The 22,315-nt window shown below is 37.7% G+C and overlaps 1 protein-coding gene across 2 annotated transcripts in view; it reads left to right on the plus strand.

Annotated features, from left to right (window-relative positions):
• Positions 1–1,854: 1,854 nt before the first annotated feature.
• Positions 1,855–22,315, plus strand: part of SLC7A11 (solute carrier family 7 member 11) — a 92,095-nt gene continuing 71,634 nt past the window's right edge. Inside the window, exons 1-4 of one of the 2 annotated variants that reach the window (XM_045055860.1) lie at positions 1,855–2,722; positions 6,553–6,679; positions 11,485–11,600; positions 19,847–19,972. In XM_045055860.1, coding sequence (XP_044911795.1) covers positions 2,446–2,722; positions 6,553–6,679; positions 11,485–11,600; positions 19,847–19,972 — 646 coding nt within the window. In that variant the 5' untranslated portion in view covers positions 1,855–2,445. The remainder of the gene's footprint in view (positions 2,723–6,552; positions 6,680–11,484; positions 11,601–19,846; positions 19,973–22,315) is intronic. The other variant, XM_011281688.4, reaches the window with a different exon arrangement.

Consider the following 22,315-nt stretch of genomic DNA (forward strand, 5'->3'; position numbering starts at 1 on the left):
AGTGTTCTCCTTTTAAGTCCTATTTCTTCAGCACTAATCTATTCTCCTTTTGGGGAAACAAAAAAGCCTCTCCCTTCACTTGTGTGAGGGGAAAAAAGGTAGGGAGGAGGAGGAGGAGGAGGAGGAGGAGGAGGAGGAGGAGGAGGAGGAGGAGGAGGAAGAGAATTTTCCTTTAGCTGTCTCTTTTAGGGATATCAACAAGGTTAAATGAGGGAAACTACCCATTTTTACTTTATGAAAGGCATAACGACAGGGAAAAACTATTGGGGCTGTATAAAAACCCTGACTTGGGATACCTAAAGCAAATTATATAGGAATTAGGTGGAAAATATGAAAAGGAAATGATACGGCTGCATGTATTTGGATGATAGAGCACTGACATGGTATAATTTTCTCAGGTGCCGAAATAACAGAAAATGGTTCTGACCTTCTTTCTCCATGCTGCTTTCCTGGTGGCTCTTTCTTTCTTGCATCCTCTGGACCTCCCACCCACCTCATCCCCCACCTCTTGCACACAAGTTTTTTTGTTTGTTATTCTTGTTCAGACATTTCGAAGTCTATTTAATGGTGTTTGTAAACGTAGCTTCAGGATAATGATAAGGTCAAATTCTTCCCACTGCATCTAAAACCACCTACAATCACAGCCAAAAGTGACATCTAGAATGAAATCTGGCCATTTGCAACAGTATGGACAGAGCTGGAGGGTTAATTATGCTAAGCAAATTAAGTCGGTCAGAGAAAGACGGATACCACATGATTTCACTCATATGTGGAATTTGAGAAACTTGACGGATGATCATAGGGGAAGGTAGCATTCCTTTTCTGTTGGTATTTGTTTTAGGGACACTAGATTCAGAAAGTTAGTAGGGTTTTAAAGTGTTTTGCCTTTCTTACCATTTTAAGTAAACATTTTAATCTTAGCTTATATTTCCAATTCATTTTAAATTTTTAAAATTTTTTTTCAACGTTTTTTATTTATTTTTGGGACAGAGAGAGACAGAGCATGAACGGGGGAGGGGCAGAGAGAGAGGGAGACACAGAATCGGAAACAGGCTCCAGGCTCCGAGCCATCAGCCCAGAGCCTGACGCGGGGCTCGAACTCACGGACCGCCAGATCGTGACCCGGCTGAAGTCCGACGCTCAACCGACTGCGCCACCCAGGCGCCCCTCATTTTAAATTTATAATCATGATATAACAATACTTCATACATGTTAGAAAAAAAATCATACCTAATAGCATCACCTTCCCAAACTATTATTCTATGTGTTCCTTTTTAAGTTTTTGCTATATGCATAGTTTTATGTCATTGTAACTACTGCTTAATTTTAAAATTACTTTTTTTTTTTTGGTAATTCAATGAAACAACATTCAAATGAAGAATATGTATCTTTTACTTTAGGACAACACCTAGAGCTGATGAGAATCAGAAAACAGCTGTTTTCTGGAGTCACTGTGATTTTTAAATTTGTCACACTCAGGTAGTGACTTTAAATACAAGTTTACTACTGGTAGCAAGAAATAATTTTTCTCTTTTAATGTTGAGTAAGTCTCACAGTGGTATGTCTGACAGCAACCATACAGAATCAGTCTCGCTTGACTGTATTGTTCAGAAACCCAAAGTAAAAAAAAAAAAATAAGCAGAAAACATGAAATCTCAAAATGTTTTGTTATAAAGAATGCAGCTTTGGGTTACACTCTATTATCAAAACAGCTGCGCGTGACATGTCTTTATACGTAAGTTAAAAAAGAAACTCCTCGCAAAGCAGTGATCATTTCCTGTTTCATTTTTCATTTTCTTTTCGCGCGAAGAGCTTTTGTCCCTCACTAGGAGTTGCTTTAAATCTCTGGGAAGGTCTGTTCCGAATTTACTCCTCCTGGATTGGTTAAGATCCCTTTTAAGTGTGTGCTTTGTTCTCTGAAAAGCTGAGGTCAGTTGAGCAACATGCTGCTAATGTTTGGGGGAAAAAAAAAAGAGCTGAGTAATGCTGGAGCCTTCTCATGTGGCTGATGCAAACCTGGAGAATTTGCATCATCATTAAGCTGGAATAAGTTGGTGTGACAGGCAGGAGCTTAAATACCAGCCCATGAGGAAGCTGAGCTGGTCTGTAATGATAGGGCGGCAGCAGCAGCCGCAGCCGCAGAGGTAGAGTCGGAGGTGGTGGAGGAGCGAGAGCACCATGAACACACAGGTGTTTCTGAGCAGTAATCAGAGAGCTGGGAAGGAGAAAAAGGCACCTTTGAGTTTCTACCTGTGAACACAATAGCCCTGAGAGAGACAATCTGAAAGCAAAGAGGAAGAGATTTGGTCAGTCACACCAAGAGAGACCAAAGTGGAAAGTTTTGGGTTTTGTTCTTGTTTTTGTTTGGTTTTGTTTGGTTTTGTTGTTGTTGTTGTTGTTTTTTTTTTTTTTCCTGTGTTTCCTTTTTCCCCGCGTGTCACTACAATGGTCAGAAAGCCTGTTGTGTCCACCATCTCCAGTGGAGGTTACCTGCAGGGGAATGTTAATGGGAAGCTGCCTTCTTTGGGTGGCAAGGAGCCACCTGGGCAGGAGAAAGTGGTGCTGAAGAAGAAAATCACTTTGCTGAGGGGCATCTCCATCATCATTGGCACGATCATTGGAGCAGGAATCTTCATCTCTCCTAAGGGCGTGCTCCAGAACACGGGCAGCGTGGGCATGTCTCTGATTATCTGGACAGTCTGTGGGGTCCTGTCTCTGTTTGGTGAGTGCAGCTTCTTCTCTGGGGGGGTATGTCTGTGGAACCGGGCAGTTTGCTCTCTGGGAAAGCAAAGAGTACTTTTTAAGGAGTGAATGAATGGCAAAGGCTACGCCAGAGGCTCTGATTCTTGTTGAAGTATGCGAACTACCCAAACACAGCGTCCACTGTTGGCAGGATCCTGCATTCCACCGACTTGCTTCCACAGCCCCTACTCTCTTCCCCTGACTCCGGCAGACTCTTTTCTGACTTTTCCCTGTGGCCATGAGAGCAAAGGCTCACTTTGATGACCCGGGAAAATAGATGCGAGCTTTCTGTACCGGGCAGTTGTTCTCAGTGACTTGTGTTTGAGGGATCTTGGCAGCTGGCCCGCCGAATGAAACACCTGTGAAGTGAAACCCGGCATGGACTATTTAGACACAGAGCTTAGTATTCAGCAGAAGTTTGACAGTGTTTTGATTGGCAAAATAAACCGCGGCGGGGGGGGGGGGGGGGATGGCAGTCGTCTTCTTTTTAATTTTTTAACTTGGCGTGCTTGTCCATTGCTGCTATTATTTCAAAAGTCCTTGCCGTGGAAATACGTGTGGTGGCACATAACTCAATTCCTGTGATAAGTGGGAATATTGCAAGGGTCTGAGCGCATTTCAAAGTTTTTCAATCTCTCGTCTCTCCCTGTCACCCCTAAATGTTTGCAACATGAATAGTAAAACCGGAACTGGGTGCTAGTTTGCTGTGCTTGCCCAGATCTACTTTGTTCATTTATAGTTCAGTGGGTCTTCGCGGACGTAGATAACTTGCCCGTCGGTTCACTGAGTTAACCTGCACAGAACTAGTAGTAGAAGGATGACTATTAATTTTGCTTCAAGTTCTAGATCTCTTTTGTTGATTTGATATTACCAGCAAAGAGGTAATAGATACCTTTCACGGGGTGCGCAAGTTACTAGAAAGCTACCTGAGTTCCTTACAAAGGTGACAAAAGCTGGTGAATGGTCAAAAAAATTAAATTTTATCTACACTATGGGGGAAAATGTCCAAGATGTATCTGCTCTTTCGTGGCAACCAGTATGTTTCAATTCCAAAAGGCCCTGCTCTTTAAAGGTACTAACAGAAAGCTTTGTCCTAACTCTAGGACTAAGTACTAACTCTTGGTCCTACATGTACCAATCCATTCATTCTTAAGGCCTTGTGGTGTTTTAGTGCATTGGTTTGGGTATTCATCTAGAGAAGTCAGATTTCCATCAGGAAGAAGTAAAATTCATTAAAACAACGCTGTGGTATAGAAAGATGTGTAGAAGAATTATTTTAGGTTTTTAAAAAGAGTTGGTGGTATTCTGTATGGTTCTGGCATGTACATTTATAGACAAAGAGAAACCTATTCATTGCTCTTCTTAACTTTGTGCACCCTCAGTCTTTACTCTTCTACAAGTACTTGTAAATTGAGAATAAATCAATGTCTGATAGGAAAAACCATAACCAATTTCCTGGACTTTTCATACTTCTATACATGCAGCTCCCACTATGTGATTCGATTTTTATACATAATAAAAGGTTATTCACATATAGTAAAATGAATTGCTGTGAGGATTGAACTAGTTAAAATGCTATTCCACTAGGAAAATATGGTTCTGCGTAAGTATATCAACTCAAGCAGAAGCTCAGGTAAAAAAAAAAAAAATGTTAAAAGGACTAGCTCAGGTTACATTTGAGTTGATATTCTTTGATTACTAATCCCAGGGAGCATGCTCCTGTATTAATCTTCTTATCTGTATTTACATTTTATTTGTCACTTAAGTTCCTAGGAGCTTTTTGACAGGAGTGCCTTCCTAACAGGAAGCAAAGCAAAATGTAAGGAAAACAAATACTTTCTCTTAGAACTCTAGAACTCAGGGACTACGAGTAAAGAATCTGTATATTTGGTTTACAATTTTTTTAAAGCCGGGGTCAATACATGGATTTTTACATCTTGTTTTGAACTTTTTTCATCTGGGTAAAATGGTTATGGAGCTTGAGACTTTTAAATGAAAATCTCATTCCTCCCGAACTCAATTTAAACCTAGGGCAACCTTCCTGGAGTTTCAGCAAAGCAGACACAGGTCTAGGTATTGATTGTCTGGCAATAAATTCTGAGGTACTTAAGACTTTCCAATAACATTTTATACGGGAAGCTCTTTTATACAGGCTACCAACATGGCGACTGGTTTCCAACAGAGTGAATTGCAACCAGTTACAATTAGTTACAAATAGGCAAACTATATTAGTGGTCCTCAAATATTAATCTGCAGACTAGGTGTTTTAAAATCATCTGTATAGGGGTGCCTGGGTGGCTCATTTGGTTAAGCATCTGACTCTTGACTTCAGCTCAGGTCGTGATCTCATGGTTCATGAGTTCAAGCCCAGCATGGGAGTCTCCTTGGGATTCTGTCTCTCTCTCTGCTTCTCCCCTGCTTTCTCTCTCTCTCTCTCTCTCTCAAAATAAATAAAAAACTTAAAAAAATAATAAAATCATCTGTACAAAATTTAAAATAATAGACTTGTTTGGCTCTCTCTGTTGGAGAGTTTGGACTGACTTGGTAGCGAACAAATTGTAGGGTATGGTCTTAGATTCTGTTTTCGTGTGTATGCTTTTGTGTGTGTGGAAATTTACTCTCAGGTGATTCTGATACAGAGCTAGGTTTGGGAATAGGATCAACGATACTAAGATATAACTGAATATCCAAATTTTATACATGTTGACAGTTCTGCATGAAGCTTTACTATAATTTCCCACACTTCTAGTCTCTGAAGTAGTTCAAGCAAAAATTTGTGTTACATTTGAGTACTTTGCGGAATGAATAGAATTTTTCACATAGTACCAAGATGTATTTTTCATTTTCTTGGTAGTTAATTGCTCAAATTAATAGACATATTTCATGAGGTATTCTCAATGTATCAGGCCCAGTACTGTCCTTGGAGCCCAATATTGCATTTATAAACACAACTCCCTTATGAGGTAAGAATTGAGATCTCCATTTTATAGATAAAGAAACTTACATTTGGGGAGGTTACATAACTTGCTCAAGCCCATGTGGATTGCATTGCTAAATGTTAAGATGGCTAAATGTTTATAATTAATTTTACCTAATATATATAAGTTATAGCATCTCTTTTTAAACAGTATGTTCTTTTAACTACTCAGAAGTGTACTTTTCAAAAAATTATCCAAGAAAATCTTTTCTAGAAATAGAATATTGGAGTCAAAATTCATTTTCTTGACAAACCATATCCTACAAATTAAATGAAGTCTTGCAAGGCCAAGAGTCTATACTTTTCTGAAGCACAAATAAATTTTGTTAATTTTGATGTGCAACAGAAATACTATTTATTAAAAGGATTCTTAATATAATAAGGTCAATTTGGGATAATTCCTTGTCTTGGTGTGTAGTTCCTTTAAAAATAGGTTGGTATTATTGGCATCTATCTTCTCTTTTTCTCAGGTTTGAGATTCATAATTCTTAATATGATATTATTTTAGAAGTTTGTCTTTACCACTTCAAATAAAATTACATTGTTTGAACAGAATGAACTAGATCTCAACCATGCGGAAGTTAGAAAAGGAATTTGATGGCCCCTAACAATCAGATGACTGTTACTTCTCTTGAAATAAACACCTCACTCAGACCAAAGGATGTAGTAACATGTTACCTAAACATAAATATTGTTTACAACTCTACCTTCGGATGACTAATTAATATTTTAATTTTGTACCTTTTTTATTATGTATTTATGTATTATGTATTTGTATTTATTATGTATTTATGTATTATGTATTTGTATTATGTATTATGAATACTTCACAGGAGCCTTGTCCTATGCTGAACTGGGAACAAGTATAAAGAAATCTGGTGGTCATTATACATACATTCTGGAAGTCTTTGGCCCATTACCAGCTTTCGTACGAGTCTGGGTGGAACTGCTCATAATACGGTGAGAGCATAGATAAGAAAACAGTTAAAGAAAAATAAATCCATTCATTACACCCTTCTTTAAATCATCTTAATTGTTTTTAACTGATTAGAAATATGTGTGTCATGTGACTATATTGTAAACATGTCTATTTCAGGATGTGAAATCTATGATAAGATACCTCTCTCAATGTTTTGAATGCAGTTTTCTCACTGGCAATAGTTCTCTGTTCCTGCCAAACTTTTAAAGTGTCTGATTTTCTTTAATATTCAATTATCTTCTGACATTTCTAGAAAGTATGTTGACTCGAAAGGATATGAAGCATCAAAATCCACCTTGATAAATCATGCGTTTTGACTGGCCAGACAAAATTAAATGTTATGCTAGTAGGTGGAGTTTTTCTTCTTGTAGATTCCATTGTCTTTTAACTTTCCTCAATTGTCGTGAGTAGGAAACTTCTGTGCCTAACAACCTAGTGTGTCACTGAGTTTTATACTTTGCACACAAAAATGACTTGACATGAATGACTCATTTCCTCTTGTTAAGCAAATCAGCGAACTATAGTTGCCAAAAAAAAAAAAAATGTTTTATTGCTGTAAAAAATTGTCTTCGTTTAAAATCCAAACAAATATTGCTAAGTCACTCTGAATAGCAAATTTCCTTTCACATTGTGGGAAACCTGTGATGTCATGTGTACAGTTTAGAGTAACATGCTTCCTTAAGGTAACTGCTGCCATAAGATGTGACTTAACACATCCTGATTGTAGAGCTTAACGGTAATAACTGGAGAAACTTGTTCTTACTGTAAACTTAATCAGACATACACAGCTGAGAGCGCCAGTGAGCTTTTATCCTAATATTTGGGGCATAAGTGGCAAATGCAGAGCTAATAAGTATCGATTTAACACTAGCCATGATTTTTATAGTCATAGGCATTTCTTTTTTAACAAAGACCTTAGATTGGTATTTACTTCTCTGTTAAGTCTGTTCTCATTTTAGACAATTCTGCATTATTTAAAACCTGTTATAACGAAAATAATGTTAAAGAAGTATTTTGTTCCTTTTCTAAAATCTGGGATTTGCTTAGGATGTACCTTCTGCTCTTTTTTGATTTATCTGAATATTACTCTTCAAAGGTTAACCTAAATTTTACCTCTTCCACAGTTAATTTCCTGGTTACCCTAGTTTCTATTTCTTTTCTCTCTTAATTCTTCTGAAAAAAATTCAGTCTCCCATTTTTATTTGGCATTCAACATATCTTGTGTTCTTACTTAATATGTCAGGTGTCTTTTTTTTAATTTTTTTTAACGTTTATTTATTTTTGAGACAGAGAGAGACAGAGCATGAACAGGGGAGGGTCAGAGAGAGGGAGACACAAAATCTGAAACAGGCTGCAGGCTCTGAGCAGTCAGCACAGAGCCCGACGCGGGGCTTGAACTCACGGACCGCGAGATCATGACCTGAGCCAAAGTTGGATGCTTAACCGACTGAGCCACCCGGGCGCCCCAATGTGTCAGGTGTCTATGTTCTATTTACCCATTAGAACTACAGGCATTTTAAGTGCATAAGACCAAGCCTCACACTTTTGAAACCATTATACTTCTTAATCAGTGTCCTGAGCATTACAGACAGTAAATTCTTTTTGAACAACAATATTAAATTCTTTTTGAATAATTTAATTCTTTTTGAGTGAAAGTTTAAGGTTACAATATTTTGGATTTGACATTCTCAGCATTCAAATGAAGACACTTGGGGCACCTGGGTGGCTCAGTCGGTTGAGCATCTAACTTCAGCTCAGGTCATGATCTCACAGTTCACGAGTTCCAGCACTTTGTTGGGCTCTCTACTCTCAGCAAGGAGCCCACTTCCGATCTTCTGTCTCCCTCTCTCTACCCCCTCCCTTGCTCTCTCTCTCTCTCTCTCAAAAATAAATAAGCATTAAGTGAGGACACTACTTATTCAGGGTGCTGGGCTGTTAGGATGGTGGGCTTTGGAGCCTGATATAGCTGCACCTGAATCCCTCTTCAGCTAGGTATATGTGGCATGGCTTTAGCTAATTACTGGGCGTTGTGATGAACGTGATCATTGTGTTCACAATAGCACAGATACAGTGTTCATTCACTTATTTATTCATTTCTTAAACAGTTACTGAATGGTGAATGGTAAGTTAAAGAGACTGTAAGTGGAATGACCCACAATTCTTGCTCCCGGGTAGCTCATAATCAAATGTTATTTACATTGCAAGACAGCTGCTTCATGGGGTGTGTGTGTGTGTGTGTGTGTGTGTGTGTGTGTGTGTGTGTATGGATGTACTGACAGAGGAAATTATCCAGATATACTCTAGAAGCTTTTTTTAAAGGGTTCATATATTCCTTTGCAATAAGAGACTCCCATTGCCTGGTTGGTCTTCTAAATAAACAGAGTAATGAATGACTTGTGGAGTGACAAGATACCTAGGTACTTTAATATTTCTCATCTGCTCATAACACCCTGGATGCCTAAATACTTAAAACTTTGCTTCAGGGTAAGTCACTCTTGTCAGGATTAATCTGTAGAACACAGATTTCAAGAAAATAAATATCATATATCAGTACATAGCAGGGTCATTAGATGATTGAATTCAGACATTAACCATATATTCAATGTTTATTTGGTTTCTACTTATGATAGATACTATACTAAACACTGGCAAATAATAGTGACTAAGATGGACACAGTCTTGAACTCATGATCCTCAGGGTCATGCTAGGGAAAGAGTTAGCAATCAAGAAATCACATAGTGAAGATAAAGTTGCTACTGTGATCAGCACTATGAAAGGGAAGCCATGGGCTTTGGTAAGGGAGTATACTCAGAGACCTCTCACCCAACCGGAAGGGTAAAGGAATTTCCCTGGGCCAAGAAAGACTGAACAAAGATATAGGGTATAAAAAACTACCAATGAGTTGTAGGGGCTCCCGGTAAAGGGTGTTCAGCTCCTTCCAGTGAGAAGAAGCAAACTAAGAGGAAGGGAATACTTAGACTAGACGGAGCCTTCACGGAAGGCTTTTGCATATTCTGAGCGTGTTTTGAAAGCACTAAAATGAGGTGATCAGATTTTAATTTATACATCAAAAATTTATAAATGATGAAGAACAGGAAAAACAGTCTTTTGTTGGGGTAAGGGAGAAGAGGGGGTCCTTGGGAAAAAAAGAAAATGAAAAAAAAAGTATGGTGCTATTGAGTACAAGCAGGCCGAGTTTGGAACGTAGTTGTGGTTGGTTTTCTGAGAATCTAGAGTGTTGGGCAACTATGAGAAGAGAAGCTGAAAGAGAAGAATGGCGTGAGAAACTAGATAATTTCATGAACTTGCCTGTGTATTTAAAGAATATATATTCATACATACATGTATTTATTTATTTATTTTTTTTTCAATGTTTATTTATTTTTGGGACAGAGAGAGACAGAGCATGAACAGGGGAGGGGCAGAGAGAGAGGGAGACACAGAATCGGAAACAGGCTCCAGGCTCTGAGCCATCAGCCCAGAGCCTGACGTGGGGCTTGAACTCAGGGACCGCGAGATCGTGACCTGGCTGAAGTCGGACGCTTAACCGACTGTGCCACCCAGGCGCCCCTCATACATACATGTATTTAAAGGCACATGTAATTTTCTCATAGAAATATTTGAAGAATTAAAATAGAATGGTTTCTTACCTATTTACTATAAACCTGCACTTATTTCATTTTCTCATTCATGTTTTCTCAGTTGTATAAAATTACAAGAGCATTTTTACTTTTTGACTTTTACTTTGCATCTAAATATTTCTAAGAAATTAAGAATAATCACTTGCCTCTTCACGTTTTTGTCTGTACTAGAAAAATAAGAACATAATGTTAAGGACATAAGCATGTATTTTCAATGAATACTTATTAATACTAATTTTTAAATCTGAATTTTGGGGGCCCCTGGGTGGCTTAGTCGGCTAAGCATTCGACTTTGGCTCCAGTCATGATCTTATGGTTTGTGAGTTCAAGCCCCGCATTGGGCTCTGTGCTGACAGCTCAGAGCCTGGAGCCTGCTTCGGATTCTGTGTCTCCTCCTCTCTCTGCCCCTCCCCTGCTCATGCTCTCTGTCTGTCTCTCAATAATAAATAAACATTATTATTTTTTTTAATCTGAGTTTTGTATTCATTTTCTTGACTGGGCTCAACTCATTAGATCTACACCCTTAACCCATTCATGCTGTGGCTGGAGTTTAGTTGTTGACTTATTTTTTTTTTTTAATGTTTATTTTTGAGAGAGAGAGAGAGAGAGAGAGAGAGACAGAGCACGAGTAGGGAAGGGCAGAGAGAAAGGGAGACACAGAATCCAAAGCAGGCTCCAGGCTCTGAGCTGTCGGCACCGAGCCCAATGTGGGGTTCGAACCCACGAACTGTGATATCATGACCTGAGCCGACGTTAGACGCTCAACTGACTGAGTCACCCAGGCACCCCTAGTTGTTGACTTATTAAGAATACTGCTTCTTGTATAGCCCAGTTCTGCCAGGATCTCAAATAATAAACTAAATTTTTAAGGAAAAAAAAAGTCCAATATAGGAGATCAGGGGCAAAACTGATAGCACCCAGTCTTGCTCCCATGAATATGTGAAGTGTAAGCTAGCCACCAAAGTTATAGGCAATATTTCATTTGGACTATCTGTGACAACCTAATCAAATGTGGAGTTTGGAAAACTATAGGCTGTCCTATTTAACATGTTCTATATGTTGAATAACATTACCTCAAGGTAGAAAAAGTTTAGCAAAGATGCTATTTATTTTTTCTTTTGTTAACCTGAATATTCTTTTCCAGCCCTGCAGCCACTGCTGTGATTTCTCTGGCATTTGGACGCTACATTCTGGAACCATTTTTTATTCAGTGTGAAATTCCTGAACTTGCAATCAAGCTCATTACAGCCGTGGGCATAAGTGAGTATCATAGGTCTAAATATGAAAAAGAAAAAAAAAAGAGCAAAAGTGATTGATAACAAAGCTTCTTTAGACATATATGATGGGACTGCTTTCCACATCATGCTCTTTTCCCTTCAGTTCCTTGCCAAATTTATGTTGGAAAATAAAGAAAAGATTAAGGATTTGGAGTGATCCCTGGTATTACATTACATGCCAGTTTTGCATTGGGTCAATAGATATGATGGCCAATCTTCTGATATAGGCAAACGAAAACCACCTTATTAGTAAAATAACAGTTCTCGTGGAGTACATGAGAAGAGAATTTTACAGATGAAAACCCAATTATTTCATGGGTTTGTGAATTAGAATTTTATCCTTTCTCACTGATAACATGTTACGTGATAACTCATTGTCACGGAGTGCTGTTCATGTGTAGGGTGTGTGCATTGTGTTGATATATTTTATACTGTTAGCAAACTGTCACGCTCAGTGTTATGGTTTTAGCTGCCTGTTGATGGTCACGATAAAAAGTCTTCTTTTTCATATTCGCTTACTAGTAGCACTTCTCAAATTGGATCTCCAAGTTAGAAATTTGTTCACGTTTATCACTGTGCCCAAATTCTGGATAGTTTTTAAAAGAAATGGAAAGGGGGAACATGTACAACATTACCTAAGCAATATGAAGCCAAACCTTCGAATAGTATGGGAAACAATAATACTTCCAGATGATAATTGACTCAGTTTGAAGAATCAACATGATCATGTTTGATTAAGTTTGAACTATTTGGAAATAGCAAGCAACGCAGGAATAACTAATTGCATACTTATGAAGAATTTTCAGTTAGGCGTGTCTAAGGTGTTTCAGTACAACGATGAAGAGAACGATGTACGGTGAGTGGTTCGTTTGCAGGAATTACACGTGAAAATATCTCTAGTGTAGATACATGTATTTTTTTTTTAATTTTTTTTTCAACGTTTATTTATTTTTGGGACAGAGAGAGACAGAGCATGAACGGGGGAGGGGCAGAGAGAGAGGGAGACACAGAATCAGAAACTGGCTCCAGGCTCTGAGCCATCAGCCCAGAGCCCGACGCGGGGCTCGAACTCACGGACCGCGAGATCGTGACCTGGCTGAAGTCGGACGCTTAACCGACTGCGCCACCCAGGCGCCCGGATACATGTATTTTTGAACTTAGGTTCATCCCGGATTTCCTACTTTATCCACCAAACGTGTACCCATTCTTCTTCTGTGAAATCTCTGAAGAAAGACAAAGAAAAATACTCAAAGTACATATATCTGAGTTTGGGAGAGGTAATGGCAAACTGAACTCATCATGCCCTTCATGCACACTGTAGATGTGAGACTCAGGGACAAATCATTTAGCCTTTCACATCTCAGTATTCTTACCTGCAGATCCTGTGGAGTCTCAGAGAGTGTTTTGTGAGGATTAAATGATATTCACTGAGACAATGTATGTGTAGTGTTTAGGTCATGCCCGCAATTTATTCAGAACAATTACGAATGGTAGCTATTTATACTCTTGTGGGAAAACATCATTGGAAGTTCCATGAGACCGGGGGCCCTTTTACTGCCATATTTCCAGCCCTTCTCATGGCTCCTAGTATGGCGTTTGTGTTCAATAAATATTTGTTGACTGATTTTTATGCGGAGAGATCTACGAAATTTTCTCTAGCAGAAAAGTCTACTCGTTAAACCTGGAGGATTACACGTCTTCAGTTTTCTCACGCAGCAGGACAATGGTGGGAAATAAAATACAGTTTGCTCAATGTGATATTCAGAACTAATACCATGAGCTTTTGTGGGATGAACTATCTTAGCATAGTAGTTACAGCTGAGGCTTTGAAGGCAAACAACCTGGAGTTGAAACTTAGTGTCACAATTTCTTAGTTGTGTGATTTGGAGCTAAATATTAAACCTTCTTAAGCATTACTTTTGTTTATTAGTAAGATACCTGTGAAAAGATAATCTGTCTTGGATGGCTGCGGAGAGGTGAAATTACGTCAGGTTTTTAAGGCCTTTAGCAAAGTGCCTTGCCCATAGAAAGTACTTAATATATCTGGTGTCCCACTGAAGGATTGGACTAATAGCCATTATTGTAACCATTATATTCTTGTCCCTCAAATAACTGAGGCAGAATCATACCGTGATTATTATATTTGAAAAGAAGACAGAGGTCATCTCTTTGAGAGGTTTGTAAATTTACAATAAAAGTTTTAAAAGGTATCTCTCATGTGGGCATCCGTATTTCTCAACTTAAATAAAGGTTATAATTAGCACGGGTTCAGTAGATTTTATGTAAACATAAATCTATAAACATTACCTGCTTTGGACTTGCAATGAGGTAGATAACAGCAATATATTACTATGTTGGTAAGTCTAGATGACTCTTTTTCCTTATCCCAATGCTATTACACTTTTTTGGAGGGAAAATCTGTATTTTGCAGGAGGAAATGGACACTGTACAGACCAAAATTTTGTCACTATTATAGGGAAGGGTAACTACGTGTGTTCCAGTTTACCAAACTCCAGTAGTAGAGATTGGTGGTAAAATAGTTCACAAAGCCTGTGTTAATCTTGGATGAACCTAGACATTTTCTTCCATTTTTGCCATTGTTTATAACATTAGCTTAAAAGTTTTGATGTTCCATTTGCAAACTTGAGACTGTGAGGAATTGGGTTCCTATAATTTGGAGATTTCACTGAAAGAGAAAACAAGGTATTGTTATGACTCAGTGGTAGGTAATGTAAATCAGTGGTCTGTCTGGGACCCTGAAACTAACTTTAAGAAGAATTTAGCTTTAATGGGGCAACCAACCAGGGGTGGAGATGGAGACAGAGAAGGAGAAATGTACCGGGGGGGGGGGGGGACAAATCTTTCACATTCCAAGTTGTTACATGTGAGTATGTGCTAAGGGTGGAAGGTTGGTGAGATGTAGAAAATAGAGTTTAACTGCATGAATTGCTTCCGTGTATTCTTTAGGGAAGGAAAGAGTTTGTGATCATTTGAAATGGCTAGTTCAGGTGTAGAAAAGAGAGGAAACCTGAAAGATCTTGCTACAATCAAGTCACAGAAAGAAAGATTTCAAGTTTTGTGAAATGTTGACCAAGCATTTGAGAAGAGACGCTGGGGTAGGGGTGGGCAGTTACTGAATGCTAATTGATCTGCCCTTTGTTTAAAGTACTGGGCTTCCTTGCTGTCAAATTAATAAAAATGAAAAGGTTTTGCTTATCCCAAATCCTTTCCATTCGAGTAAACATGTCAGGCACAGGGAAGTCGAGCTGGGAAATCTTAGGCATTCACATCAGGTGCTCTCTGCTAGCCCAGTGTGACATTAGTCCCTTCTGTGCGACACCATCAAGTTTCACTGTCCTTGTGGCTTTGGTAAAAATTGAAGGATGTTCAATACTTAAAATGATATCCAGTCTTTTGTTCTGGTCTCCTGAAACTATTCCCTATGTAGCTATACAATTCAATGGCAGAATATTATGGTAAAAATACTTTCTTTAAAATATGAAATCTAGTGCCAGATCCATTCCTAACAATCTTCAATCCCAAGTTCCTTCCTGGCTTAGTGTATATAGGTGAGTAAAGAGCCCCACCCTGCTTCTCATACCTTGCGGGAATAATTAGAGGAAGGAAGAAAATAACACCGTGAGTGCATTATAAGAACAAATTAGCCACTTCCATTACTATATGACTGTACTTTCTTTTCCCAAACTGTTTTCCTGCCATCACTGAATTGCATGAAAGAAAATCCAGGACCAGTTCTGAGCTAGCATTTCAAATATAGCTTGTGGAGTGGTTTTGCTTAAATATTCTGAAGACTGGCTATGCCTACACCTTTTTGCACCATAGCTAAATTGCCAAGACAATGAGTTCTTAGGTAGGTATACATGGTATTGAAATATATAAGGACTGCGAAACAATAACCATACCCTTCTGGAGGATGACAAACAAAATGTGGGAAATTGCTGCCAAGGTAAACATGAACCTTAACAGCGAGAGGCAGAGCCACCAGGAGTTTGAAAGGACTAGGTATATTAGTGAGATCATGTCTTTTGAGCTATTTATTCCTGCATTATCACCTGTGAGCTAGGGGTAAAAGTGTGGACTCTGAGGTCAGTTTACCTAGGCTCCAATCCTATCTTCACACTTACCTGTGTGAACATGAGCGAGTTAAATGCTATCTCAAGTTTCAGCTGCCCATCTGAAAAATTATGCCAGCAATGATGGTGACCACATCATGGAGAGATAAGGATTAAATAACATTATCCACGTAAAGTCTTTGTACATTATCTGCCATATAGTAATAGTTTACAATTATTTGATGCTTGCATTTTTATCCCAGGCATTGAGATTCTAGATCTCTCTGGTTTTTAAAGATGTTTATAGCTAGAGGGGCTTATCTTCTCAGAAATTGGTACGTTCAGGCAATGAATGCTAACAAAGAGAGTGGTAACTCAGGCAGATGTTATGAAAACCAGTGGACTGATCGACTTTAACTCACCATGCAGCATCCCTATATTTTATCGATTTAGCATGAAACAGTCAGAAGCCAGAAGCCAGAGAGAACCTGAACCTGAGAGAAAACCCAGTATACCCAGCTGCAGTAATCTCACTCTGCAAATCCAAAGATAGACTTGAATAGAGAAGTGCAGACAGAAAACCTTGTCAGTCCTTAAATCCCAGTGTAAGTCCTTCGCGTTCCCCTAAACATCTTCTTCAGATACAGCTCCCTTCTAAGCACGTATTTCTTATCTCCAGGGCCGGTTGGTTGGTGGGTCGGTCAGTTGGTCGGTCGGTCTGTCTGTCTGTCTACCTATCTATCTTTCATTTTTGCATTTCAGTTCTTAGCAGACTGCACTATAAGTAAGTAAATAAAAATTATATATCACGGTATTTTCATTTGGGCAAGAGAAAAAGCCAAAGTTGATATAAATATTTTCTAATTGTGAAATTTACAATTATTATTCAAATGAAGTAAAGCTAGGTAGGACCACAGAACTTACTCAAATTTCTTTTATTACAATGTGGGTAGATAGTCTGTATAAAAACAAAGAAGATATGATGTGTTTCAGAAACACAGAAAGCTCTTGCATTTAGTGAATCCCAAATCCCCTTTTCAATATTGTTGGATAAGCAACATATGTAGACTTAAATTTCTGTGTAAAGACACATGATGAAGCAGCATTTCTAGTCACTTGAGGACCTTCACAGTGCCTCTGTACTTGCTGCCTTGTTACTTGTTAAGCCTTATCCTTCAGGGTCGTAAAGGTACATCTCAGCTGGAATTTGGTGTACCAAATAATGAGTGCAATGTCTGCATGTTCAGATAATGTGAGGTTTTGAGAAACCTTTGAGAGAAATCAGTTTTAACCAGAATTTTTTCTTCAGCTGCCTGAGAGGAAAGCAAGGTGAGATTATCAATTCATAAGATTGCTTTGATTTTTCTAAGAACACTTTGCAAAGTATAAAAGAAAACCCCAAATGCTCACTTTTTTTCTCTTTCAATAGACATTAAGACTTACACTCTTTATGAAAGTAACAAATCCTCTTTCCTCTTCTCAGATAGAGGTTCCAAAAATAAGAAGGCCTCTTTCTCTCTCCCCCCTCCCTCTCTTTTCTTTCCCTCTCTCCCTCTCTCCTTTCTCCCATCCACCTTTATTTTCTCCTTCCTCCCTCCTTCCCTACCTCCCTCTTCCCTTGTCTTCCCTTGTCTTGTCTTGCCTTGCCTTGCCTTCCCTTCCCTTGCCTGCCCTTCCCTTCCCTTGCCTTCCCTTGCCTTCCCTTGCCTTGCCTTTCCTAGCCTTCCCTTGCCTTCCCTTGCCTTCCCTTGCCTTCCCTTGCCTTGCCTTCCCTTGCCTTCCCTTGCCTTCCCTTGCCTTGCCTTCCCTTGCCTTCCCTTGCCTTGCCTTCCCTTCCCCTCTTTCTCTTTCTCTTTCCTTTGTACTTTTTTTCCCCCTATATACCACTCTTTTCTATTGTGGAGTACTTTCAGAAATAGTGTTTCAGGTTTTAGGAGCTCTATTTAAAAGAAAGCAGTGCTCTTTTGTTGGTGGTAGGAACATGAGTCCAGTTTTTTTTTTAGGTCAGTGTTGTCCCTTTAACTAAATAATGCTCTTCATATGATGACTCATTTATCACAGTCATTTGTATAGAAAAAAAGAAAGGGATAAGTGGGTGATGAAATGGGGAACAGAGCTGCATTAAATTATTTCCAACATATAAGTGCTTTATGTTGGAGAAAGAAAAATAATTTTATTTTTTATCCTTCCTCTGACAAAGTAATGCACTCTGCCATTAACAATGGACCTACTTTTCTTCATGTTTTTAGCTTCAAACATAGGTAAAATATTTCCCTTAGCCTCACATGGATCCTATATGGGGTTCCAGCCTTCCTGATCATTCTTATCATTACTCCTTTGAGACATTTCTTCATTAGTAGTCTCCTGTTTAACTTTGTGTGGGATCTCCTGATCCCTTATTTTCCCATCTTTGAGATTTTTCAAAAATGAAAATTGCTTTATTGATTTTCACTTTAAAAAGCTGCAGGTCCATTATAAAAATTATTAAATGTAGAAAAAGAAATACAAATTGAAAATTACTGGCTATTCCATCATCTATAAATACCTTCTGTTAATGTTTTGGTAAACACTGTTTCAGATCCCCCCCCCCCCTTTATATCTCTCTGCCTTTGTGTCTCCATTCATCCAACCATCCATCCATCCATCCTTCTCTCTGTAACTTGCTGTATTGGTCAGAAATATATCATGAATATCCTTTCGTGCAATACATATTTAACTGCATCATGATTTTAAATGGTTACATAACAAATCATTAAAAAAAGTGTACTTTAGTCTTCCTTTAGGGGTCTAGGTTATTTTTAAATTTTTGCCATTACTGTATATGTTGTATGTCGATAACATTTCACTGATTCTAAAATTCTGAAATGAGCTAGTGATTATATGAAGCAGTGGAAACTATGGAGATAACCGATTACTGTAGAATATGAATACTTCCTATTGCAACTTGAATTATAAAAATCCTGTGTTTTGTTTTATCCCCTGAGAAGTATATTCATACATTTGTGTTATTTGCTTAGGAGGGATACACCTTTTTAAAAATAAAGCTTAAAGATAATAACTGCAAATATCAGGTATGAAACAGCTTTGGAGGGGTGGTTAACACTGAATATTAACTATCAGAAAGAGCATAAAGTTGAATTCCATGGTCTAGAAGAACCTCTAGAAGTTATTCCAGCAGAGGATAGTAGGCAGAGTCTTAGAGTATCGTCATTCATTTCATGCATTCTTGCCTGAAGGTAGTTTTTTTTTCTTTTTTCTTTTTTAACTAAGGATCCAACTCAATCATTTATTCAATAAAACTGTGTTGATTATCGTTCTGGGTCAAGTATAGAGTTGAACACAAGCAATACAGAGATCAAATATACTTGTTCTAGTCTCCAGTTTCTCATGGTCTACCACATGGGAAAAGTGGATAGTTGAGTGCTACTCGGGAAACTAGACAGCATCAGTAAGAAAGGGAAATTCTGCTGGCTTCAGACCCAAGGTGTGTCCTAGACTGGGCACTCTTTTGGACTCATTAACTTATAACTTATTTTTCCAAGTCCCCAAACACATTTTGGAAGCCTATATTTTTAAGGAAGGTTGAAAGTCAGTCGTTCATGTGCTGATTGGAAACTGGAGAGGAAAACCAAAGAGTGCTAGATAGGGCTAGTTTTGAGAGTGAAGAATAGAGTTGTAGCCAACTTCTTGACATCTCACCCCTTCTTGAGTGGTTCCATACTGGCAGGTGCATATGGGTAACATCATCACAGGAGGAAATAGTTGCCTGACCTACCAAGCTAGAAAGTCATATTCAGCAATTTGATTGAATATTGTGATGACTTCAGGGTTTTGTTAGAAGATACTTTTATCTGATTTTTAGGAAGCTATAATATATGCCCAATCTTACTGACATATACAAAAAATGAGATAAATTTTTACTGTCCATTGGTTTTATTCAAGCATCTCAAACTTCAGTGTGCATAAAAACCACCTAGAGATCTTGTTGAAAGGTATCTATTAGGTCAGGGGCAGTGCCTGAGATTTCACATTTCCAAAATGCTTCTAGGTAATGCCAACTTTGCTGATTAATGGATGGCACTTTGAATAGCAAGGTCTTCATGTCTTCACGCCAATGAGAATTCACCTTTTGTAACTTTCATTTATTTGTTTGCAGCTGTAGTGATGGTCCTAAACAGCATGAGTGTCAGCTGGAGTGCCCGGATCCAGATTTTCCTAACCTTTTGCAAGCTCACAGCAATTCTGATAATTATAGTCCCTGGAGTTATGCAGCTAATTAAAGGTATGGACTGGAAAGTAAATGCTTTTTAAAATATGTATCTGCTTTTGATCTCTTCTAGCCCTAACTTTTGCTTGTACTAGCAGAATCCCTTAATTAGTCTCTGCTTGTGGAACTTAGACTCTATACTGTCATCTAATTGATTTGAAAGACGGTTGCATTGGGGTGTGTTGGTATTTACAGCTGAATGGCAACAAGAAAATTAAGACCGGGCCAAGCAACAAAATAAGGCATTAGTGAATTCTCTCCATCTATAAACTCTTTGGAGTGAAACTCAAAGTGGAAAAAAAAATTGCAATTAGTTTTAACTACAGATACCTATATCATCTTAGTTTTACTTTAAAATAGTTCAATAATAGTAATAAAGACTAGAGAAGAAAGGATATCTGGAAAGTGATGAAAGATGACCAATAATTCTCTTACTCTATGGCTATTACTGCTTTTATCTTGAGAATAGAGTCTTGACAGAAAGGGAGTCAGATATGGGACTAGCATTCCTAAAAACCAAATATTATCTGACAAAAAAAGTTGTAAAACTTAATTTTTATTGTTACATTGACAATAATTAGGAGCTGCTAATTGTCCATTTGTGAATAGAAGATCTTGGAACTGTCCTGGCTCAATGTTTGCATCAAATCCAGCAACTTCAGCCAACTCAGAGGAGATATGATAAAGATTTTAATGCCATGGCTTACACTAAAGAAAGAGAAGACATGAGCTCGCTTTTCCAATTCACATTGGTCCCCATAGAGCTAGCCTGCTCATTTTATCTGATCAATTAGAAATGCAGAGAAAATAATCTGTTTTGTTGCTGCTTTCTTTTTCTGGGCTAACTCGTTAGTCTTCTGTAAGGGGTTTCTTCCATTTGTGGAAAGTGCAGAGACTCTGAGTTGTTGACCCTACTTTAGTTCTAGTTTAGGTTCCAAAAGATGATGTACTATCCTTTAAAACTAAGATCTTTTTTTTCTTTTTGGTGTAATATAAGACTACAGTCATTTTATTTTCCACCTATTGATATATGTATGAAGTGAGGTTTTCCAAAGGTTATTTTATTGCAAATTCCTTAAGAGCAGAGATCAGAGTGTATTTTTTGGATCGTTTTTGACACTTGAAATAGAATGATCTTTTAATTAATACTTATGCTATCGGTGCTTAATGTGAACAGGCTTCCTCTTCTAGTTCACCTAGTAGAGAAATACCATAAGAATATTACTACATTTTAAGTAAATTTTAATATTTTGGAGATCATTTTTAGCAAGTATATTTACTCTATTACTACAAAATGTTGATTTTCTTTCTAACTTAATCACATATTTTTCACATTAATTTGAAACTCCAGGAAGAGAAAAGCTTTATTGATACAGATTATGCACTTATTTCCACTCTAATAAGATCTTGAAAATATTTGTGTGGTCTATATTTATTTATGAGGATTTGGTAAACTTTCCTTTGAATATTATGATTTTCATATTCCTGAGACCTCTGTTATGCAGCCAAAATATTCCTGAAGTTTAGAAAAGCCTGTCTTTTGTAATATTTTCAGAATGACATTTTTTAGGATTTATGCTTTAGGACCTGGTTTTTAACAAAGTTTAGTTTCTCTTCTTGATTATTCAGTACTGTACTTTTAGAATATTATCTCTTTTGGCCAAGGAGACAATAGGTCATGATAAAAGAATATTCAATAGATATTTTTATCTGAGCCCCAGTATTTATATTTTCCTTCTATGAAGCATTTCTAAATTCACTGTGTCATTTTTTTTTAAATGAACTATATTTTGGAACTGGACACTTTGAGGGAAAAATTATTTAGCACACAATTCAACTTTCTCCATTTTTAGTCTCAAAACTCATACTTATTATATTAATATATATTGTTGTCTGGGCAACCCAGGTAAGAACTGAGATTTGATTGAAGAGACAGGGTCATAATCACATACATCATCCAACTTCCATCCTCCTTTTATTTACTTAAGTGAAGACCAATTTTGAAACAAAGTCACATTTCCCCTTTGGGTGATCTCATTTGCTATTTTCTTTGGGAAAGAGATTTTTTTTGTATTTAACTTTGAATATTGGCTGAATAAATCTGAATTTTGGTAGGGTTTTTCTTGCTAGTTATCCAAAGATACACACGAAAAAGGCCCAGTATCATTCATGAAGTAGGAAAAAATGTTAAGAATTAAAGCATTCAATCCACATGTTGATGCATAATTTGTTAAAATCTATCCATTTTAAAATTTAGTATAATTCCTTTTCAGTGTCTGTAAAAGGAAACTACGTCATTCTCTAAGACGTAGTATTAGTGGACTTTCTCCATAAAGGCCAGACAGTAAATATTTTCAA

This window comes from Felis catus, chromosome B1, assembly GCF_018350175.1.
Source record: "Felis catus isolate Fca126 chromosome B1, F.catus_Fca126_mat1.0, whole genome shotgun sequence".
Taxonomy (NCBI): domain Eukaryota; kingdom Metazoa; phylum Chordata; class Mammalia; order Carnivora; family Felidae; genus Felis; species Felis catus.